Source organism: Octopus bimaculoides, chromosome 5 (genome assembly GCF_001194135.2).
Source record: "Octopus bimaculoides isolate UCB-OBI-ISO-001 chromosome 5, ASM119413v2, whole genome shotgun sequence".
NCBI lineage: Eukaryota > Metazoa > Mollusca > Cephalopoda > Octopoda > Octopodidae > Octopus > Octopus bimaculoides.
This window is the reverse complement of record NC_068985.1, coordinates 127,106,512-127,114,682: the sequence shown is the minus strand read 5'-3', so window position 1 is coordinate 127,114,682 and position 8,171 is coordinate 127,106,512. Positions and strand designations below refer to the sequence as shown.

At 33.7% G+C, this 8,171-nt stretch overlaps 2 protein-coding genes across 3 annotated transcripts in view; one reads left to right on the top strand and one right to left on the bottom strand.

Annotated features, from left to right (window-relative positions):
* LOC106871247 (uncharacterized) overlaps positions 1–7,744 on the top strand; it is a 54,441-nt gene extending 46,697 nt beyond the window's left edge. Inside the window, exons 4-5 of the mRNA XM_014917600.2 lie at positions 1,349–1,445; positions 3,974–7,744. Of these exons, the coding sequence (XP_014773086.1) occupies positions 1,349–1,445; positions 3,974–4,231 (355 nt within the window). The 3' untranslated portion in view covers positions 4,232–7,744. The remainder of the gene's footprint in view (positions 1–1,348; positions 1,446–3,973) is intronic.
* LOC106871245 (peptidyl-prolyl cis-trans isomerase-like 1) overlaps positions 1–8,171 on the bottom strand; it is an 82,051-nt gene that overhangs the window by 68,813 nt on the left and 5,067 nt on the right. The gene's annotated exons all lie outside the window — the stretch shown is intronic.

The window sequence follows — 8,171 nt, the reverse complement described above, 5'->3', positions numbered from 1 at the left end:
CACTCAAATGGTGCATTTTATGTACCACCATCACGGGAGCCAGTCAGGCAGCACTGGTATTGAGCCCACTCAAATGGTGCATTTTATGTACCACCATCACGGGAGCCAGTCAGGCAGCACTGGTATTGAGCACACTCAAATGGTGCTTTTTATGTACCACCATCACGGGAGCCAGGCACTGGCATCGACCACGCTCGAAAGGTATTTTTATGTGCCACCAGCACGGGAGCCGGTCAGGCAGCACTGACATCAGCTACGCTCAAGTAGTGCTTTTTACGTGCCACCAGCACAGGTGCCAGTCAGTTGGCACTGGCATCAGCCACGACAACAATTTCACTTGGCTCAACAGGTCTCCTCACAGCATATTGCCTGACAATTGAAAGTGTATTTTTAAATGGACCAGATATGCAACACTGGCATTGGCCATAGCTACGGTTTCACTTGGCTTGCCAGGTCTTCTCAAGCACAGCATATCTCCAAAGGTCTTGGTTGCTTGTCATTACCTCTGTGAGGCCCAACTTTTGAAGGTAGTGCTTCACCACCTCATCCCATGTCTTCCTGAGTCTACCTCTTCCACAGGTTCCCAGCACTGCTAGGGTGTGACACTGTTTCACGCAGGTGTCCTCATCCATACACAACACATGACCATAACAGTGCAATTGTCTCTCTTGCACACCACATCTGATGCTTCTTGTGTCCAACTTTTCTCTCAGGGCGCTTACACTGTTGTGTATGCACACTGACGTTATACATCCAGTGGAGCATACTAGCTTCATTTCCTTTAAGCCTACGCATCTCCTCAGTAGTCACAGCCCATGTTTCAGTGCCGTGTAGCATGAATGTTCACACACAGGCATCATACTGTCTAGCTTTCACTTTGAGTAAGAGGCCCTTTGTTACCAGCAGAGGTAGGAGCTCTCTGAACTTTTCCCAGGCTATTCTTATTCTAGCAGCTATACTCTCAGAGCATCCACCCACTGCTACTGACTTGGTCACTTAGGTAATAGAAGCTATCAACTACTTCTAGTTATTACCCCCTGGCATGTGATGGAATCTGTTTTCTGTACATCTTCAGAGAATATTGCCCCTGTGCATCTGCCATACACAAAAACTACCTTCTTAGTTAACCTTCTTTTGATATTGTTACACCTCTTATGTGTCCATAACTTACACCAAGTACATCTTATGGAGTTTCTACCTACACCTTTTCTACAGATCGAGCAGGGATTTGTGATTTGTCTGCCAGAAGAGCCATCAACCTGAAGGAATTAATGATTTGTCTCATATATACATTCATATATATACATGAGTGTAGTGTGCTTCTATTTATATATTTTATCTGTTCCAGGTCAAAATCTAGGGGTGTTCCTGCACCTGAAAATCCTGACAAAAGTATTGCATTAGCTGAACGAGTTCAATATGAAGAAGTTAAAATTGATTTTCCGGTATGTCATTTACTTTTGCCTTTCACAATATTTGGTTTAGTATGGCACAACTAGACAGATCAATAATAATATTAATAATGGCTTCTAATTTAGGCAGACAGCCTGCTGTTTTAAGGGGAAGGGTTAGTCAGTGACATCAACTCCAAAATTTGACTGGTTCTTTATTGACCCCAAAAGGAAGAAAATTAAAACTGAACCTTGGTGGGATTTGAACTCAAAATCTAAAGTACTAAAACAAATACCACTTTTAAATTTTGGCACAAGACCAACAATTTTGGGGGAAGGGTAAGTCGATTACATCAACCCTAAGGTTCAACTGGTATTTATGTTATTGACCTCAAAAGGATGAAAGACAAAGTTGACCTTAGGGGAAGTTGACCTTGGTGGAATTTGAACTCATAACTTAAAGAACAGGAAGAAATATAGCAAGGCATTTTGTCAGACACTAACAATTCTGATAATCCATCACACTATTATTTTGGAATAATGGTTTCTTTTCCATATATTTTTTTATAACATAAAACAAAACCTCTGAAATTTTGAAGGACATAAATTTAAATATGAGCATTTTAAAAATAAGTGAAGTTTTTTTTTCCTTTTCATCACATCATAGAACTAGAATTGGCATCAATAGTGGAGGTATGTGGATTAGTGGTTAGGGTGTTGCACTCATGATCATAAGATTGTAGTTTCAATTCCTGGACTGAGAGACATGTTGTGTTCAGCAAAACACTTCATGTTGCTCTAGTCCACTGAGCTGGCAAAAATCAATAATCCTGGGACAGACTGGCATCCCATCCAAGGGAAAAGTATATACATCAGAGAATCCAGGAAACTAACTCTATGAGTCTATGTAACTTGGGAAGGAGCTTTACCCTTTTAGAGGTGGTGTCAGCAGAGTTACCATCATTCAAACTAACAAAGAATCCATTAGCAGCCTTTAACAGAGTAACAAAGAAACCATTAGCAATTTTAACAGATTTCAGTACAATGTGGCTTTATATCATTGCTAAAGGGCATGTAGATATTCAAAAAGAAAATTGACAAATGCTTGTCTGGTATGAGTGAGATAGAGTTAAAAATAAGTACTGAAACTCTGTGTTAGTAGTGCTTTTAAGTTAAAACCTTATGGTGGAAGATGTGTAGGAATAATACAACTGAAATTGAACAGAGAGTATATTGTGTGAAACAAAGTTTATCATGAAAGATGAGGTCAATATTTTGGTGGGCAAGTGTCTTCTCCCTCCTCTCTTGCTTCAACCTCTAGATCTTTTGCACTACCATATGAATTGCTTTTGCCAATATTCTTTTGATGATGGAAGCCAGATTTCTGGTAATATTTACTGGTTGCATATAGATGTGGGTATTTTTCCCTTGTTTTCAATTAACACGGAAAAAATAGATAAATAGTTACCAGGGTAGCAAAAAATCACACAAGTAAAAAGGGTGTAACACCTTGTTTTTAAAGGTAGAAACTCCTGGTTTACATGAAATATTTTGTATAATATATATAATTAAATAAATGGAGTTAAACGCAGGTGTTATTCAAATTCTTTTACTTTCAACACATGTTTTGAAGATATCATTGATATTATTCCAAAGGAATAAAATGGTGTAAAACAATGTAATCTTCTCTTCAGGGAAATGAAGAAATAAAACTCGTCAATAAGACTTTTTAACAGAATATGATGGATATGTATAGCGATTAACTGAATGCTATTAAGTTTTTTTTAAAGAAACACTAGAGGATATGACGTCAAAGGTAGCGTATAGAAAGAGGAGGAGTAAAGGAAAGAAAACATCAGAAACCAAATAAATGAGAAGTATAGAACAATATGTAAATTAAATAAAACCCTAAAGTTTGGAAAAAGATATATCTATTGACAGTGAAATGTAAGAAGAAAATCAATGTTTAAATTATATATAATGATTGATATCACTTATATGAACTAAAGGTATGTTTCTGCCAATGTTTACATCGGTAAGCACACTCTATAACTGTGTTTACAAGGATATTTTTAGAAAAAAGAATTAAAAAATAGTTCAGAATTACAAAGAAGACAGAATTCCTTGCCTTTATCATAAGGGAACGAAATTGAGAGAATCAACCAATCTAAATTAAATTGTTTATTATGGTCTTTTAGATACCAAATTAATTTACTAAGTCCTGTACTGTTATGTTTATTCCTATCCCTAAATGTAGAGTAATGATTAGAAATTCTTTTAGATAACTGAGAAGAAGAGTTAACTATATAAAAAAGACATCAATACCTGAAGTAATTTTACACTGGTATATAGAATTTTAATTTTAGAGTTACTTGACATAAACTTAATTCTGTTGGAATTGACTTCAGAGACAATAACCTTGTTATTAATATTTCTAGGGGGATGCAGTCCAATAACTGAAACATGTAAAATGCTAAACGAATGAAGTGAATACAACTGTCTATATATGTTTTTAATAACAACACTAACTCTACCATGATTAAATTTTGATGTTTTCTTCTTTCTTTCCCTTTTATTTACAGAGAAAATGTTCCATTGATATGCTAAGGCGGCCCCTACCTGACTTTCCATCAGAAAGAGATTCTACTGAAGTAAGATATCAAAGAATTCTCTCAGTTTTCAAGAGAAATGACCCAGGGGAGAAAAATGGCCTTAACACTGGCAATAATTTGGCCTCAGAGAATACAAACAGTATTTATATTCCTGAAGAAGGACAATATAATATTGTAGAAGCTGAAAATAATGCAGAATATAAAATCAACAGTCAAGTTCCAGATTAATATTTAACTTCCATGATTACATTTGCCAATCAAGGACTTCTAAAGAAATAGACATTTCAACATGAAAAGTCATGTCTAATGTGGAAGAATTTAAATTACTTGCCTTGATCTAGTCTATCTCATATTTTATTACAGATACATATATTCTTTTATATGTTTCAGTCCAATGACAGTGGCCATGCTGGTGCACCGCCATTTAAAAAGAATTAACGCTGACACATATATATTTATGTGTGTGTGTGTATGTATGATATATACATACAAATATCATGCACACTTATATATATATATATATATATATATATAACATATACACATATATGAATGTGTGCAATGCAATATACATGCATACATACATACCCCCCCCACACACACACATATTTGTATGGGGTGAGAGAATGATTGCTGTGCTTCAGGTAAGCTTTTAGTTAATCGAGGAATTTAGGTTGAATTCTTGATCGTGACTAATTAGCTTATTTCATTAATACTCAAAAGAAAAATATGAAAACCACAACTTCCTACTGTCAACAAAGCTGATTATTCACTGATGCCTGACACTGTAAATCACTCAATTTGTCACATCAATTCATAAGATAACATTATCCTGTTATAAATACTATCATTTTCATAAACCTTGTTTTAACATCAATTTTTCCATGCTGGCATAGGTTCAGCATGTCTACAGTACAGTTTGTTGCCAATCCTCTCATACTAGTATAATAACAGATCTTGTGATTGGATGTTGCCCTTCTTTTCATGTCTTTATGAATGCATATGTCTTCTGCCTTTTTTTCCTTCGATTGTCAGCACATGACACTATTTCACCTAGCACTCATCCTCATCATCCTTTCACATCACTTGTACATAGGAGCACATTGATCCTTTGACTGTGAAATTAAATTTCATAGTTACTCCAGTAAATGATATAAATATCTATAAAAATAAATAGATTTGGTATTTTCTGCATATTACATGGCCTCAATTAACTTGACATATCTCAGAAAATAGCTTCAAACAAAACATTTCTTAAGAAAAGATAGATTGTTATATAAAACTGCTTTTTATGGTAAAGTGTAATAAAATTTTGAGTGGTTACATCTGATTTCCACAGCGAAAGAGTTAATCTTGTCTGAATATATAAAGAAATATCTTTAATCCTCAGATTACTGATGCTCTGGCTTACATTTATATTGATGTTACACATTCTACTAGTGAAAATAAATACATTTCTTTCCAGCCTTCACAGATTTTCTGCATTCAAACCCTATGCATCACTATTATACAGGACCACGTATTTTTTTCCCTCATTTATATTATCCACTTTTCATATAAAAAGAAAAAAACAACTTCCTTGTTGTCAACTGTTGATAACAATGATGTTACTTTTCTATGTATAAAATGTGAGTTCCTGCATGGTAGTGAGGCACACATACACACACACACACACACACACACATTAAATACACATGCACACACACATCTATGTAGTTAGCTATCTAACTGTCTGTCTATTTATCTATCTATCTATCTATATTTTTATTTATTTATGTGTTTCAGCCAAGTGGCTGCAGTCATGCTGGTGCACCACCATATATATATATATATATTCTTTTTTTACTTGTTAGTCATTTGACTTTGGCCATGCTAGAGCACTGCCTTAAAGGGTGTTAGTTGAAGAAATTGACGCCAGGACTTATTCTCTGTAAGCCCAGTACTTATTCTATCAGTCTCTTTAGCTGAATCGCTAAGTTACAGGGACATAAACACACCAGCATTGGTTGTCAAGCGATGATGGGGGGACAAACACAGACACATGCACACACACACACACACAAATATATACACATATATATATATATATATATGATGGGCTTGTTCCAGTTTCTGTCTACCAAATCCGCTCACAAGGCTTTGATCAGCCTGAGGCTATAGAAGAAGACACTTGCCCAAGGTGCCATGCAGTCAGACTGAATCCAGAACCATGTGGTTGGGAAACAAGCTTCTTACCACAAAAGTACTGATAGAGAAAACTACATCTTTAATTGTCGAATTCTCCTTACAAAGCCGACAATTATCAACATATTTAGAAATAGAAGATATTGAAATTAACATATTTGAAAATACATTTCCAAGGCAACACAAAATTAGTTCGATTCAAAATGAACTAAGGAAATATTTCCTTTTTTACTTCTTATATATATATATATATATATATATATATATATACAGATCTGTTTTTCTCTATGTATCTCTCTCTCCATCTATTGATTTTTCTATCCACCTATCTGTCTTAGTTATCTATCTACACAGTCCTTGAATGTGCAAATTTTTAATAACATAACAAATCAGTAGTCATCAGAGTGTTGGATAGACTGCCACACAGTATATTTTCCACCTCCCTCTGAGTTTAAATGCTATCAAGATAAACTTTGTCTTTTCCTCCTGTATATGTGCGCATGTGTGTGCATATGATACCTTCGAGCTATGACTGTTACTACAAGGGAGATAACTATCCTACTGCAACGAGGCAGAATGAGAAATTTGAATTTAAAATTAAGGAAGAAAATGCATATTTAATTCTTTTTTTCTTTTTTTTCATCTATAATACAATTCTTACAGTTTCTAGCTGTAGGCAATCATGTATAGCACTATTTAATTTTTTTTTAGCAATTTTCAGCATCATTTCATTTAACTTGTAACTTATTAATTGTACACACACTCACACACAGTTTTTAAATTTTTTTAATTTAAATTTAAAATTTTAACTTTTAAATTTTAATTCTTTAATTTGTATACTTTATCCATTTAATTGTAGTTTTATCCTATGTATACCCCTTTAAGCTAGGCATGTATTTTTAGCTATCCCCAACTGACCACTGACCACACTTAACCTAGATTTCATCTGTTTAGTTAATAGACATAAATACCTTCTTCCTACACTTTACCAAAACCTTAATGCCTGACCTCTCACCCCGAACCAACACTTATGAAGAATTATACTGGCATCTTATCTTTATCTTTATTCTTTTGATTTTTATTTCTTTTTTTATTGATTTTTGATTTTACTTTACTTTTGCTTTCATTCATTCTTTCCCCACATCTATCCTATTCTTCTTTTCTTTCTTTCTCCTTCTTTTCTCTCTTTTTTCCCCTCTTTCTCCTTCTTTTCTCCCCTCTCTCTTCTATCCACTCACTCACAATACACCTCTCTCTATCTTGAGGTCTGTCTTTCTCACTCTATATACTCAAGTGAACCGTTTACATACTACCTAACCACTTAATCCATTACTTCAACATGAACACATCATTCGTGGAAATACGACCAACCTCCACAGCCTCTGGAAAAGATGAACTGTGGACTTCATTCTCCTCTTTGTATTCTTCTATCTACTTTTACTCTTTATTCTTCTATTTTATTTCTTAACCTCTGAATTACCTGGTGTTGCCCAGGTTACAGCTGTTCTTATTGAGATTAGTGAACAATAAATATGAAGATATATTTTTTTCTCATAAGTATTTTTCTCATAATATTTTAATAATATTTTTCTATCTTAATATAATAAGGAATTTATATACATTCATTTGTTATTTATTCTTGGTTGATATATACATTCTTTTATTATTATTATTGTTGTACTTTGACCTCAAGATTAGTTATATTTTTTAATAGAATTTATTTTCGACAGTTTTAATTGATTTAAATATTCTTTCTATTTGAAAATTGGTTATGAAACACGTGTAGTCATTTTATTATCATTATCTTATGATATTTACTTTGTATTATATTATACATATTTATTGTGCTTTTACTTATTAATTTTTCTATGTGACAGTGGATTTTCATCAATGAGTTCATGAACTTTGGTTCTTTTCCCTAAAACTATATATATATATATATATATATATGTATGTATGTATGTATGTATATTTTATACTGTGA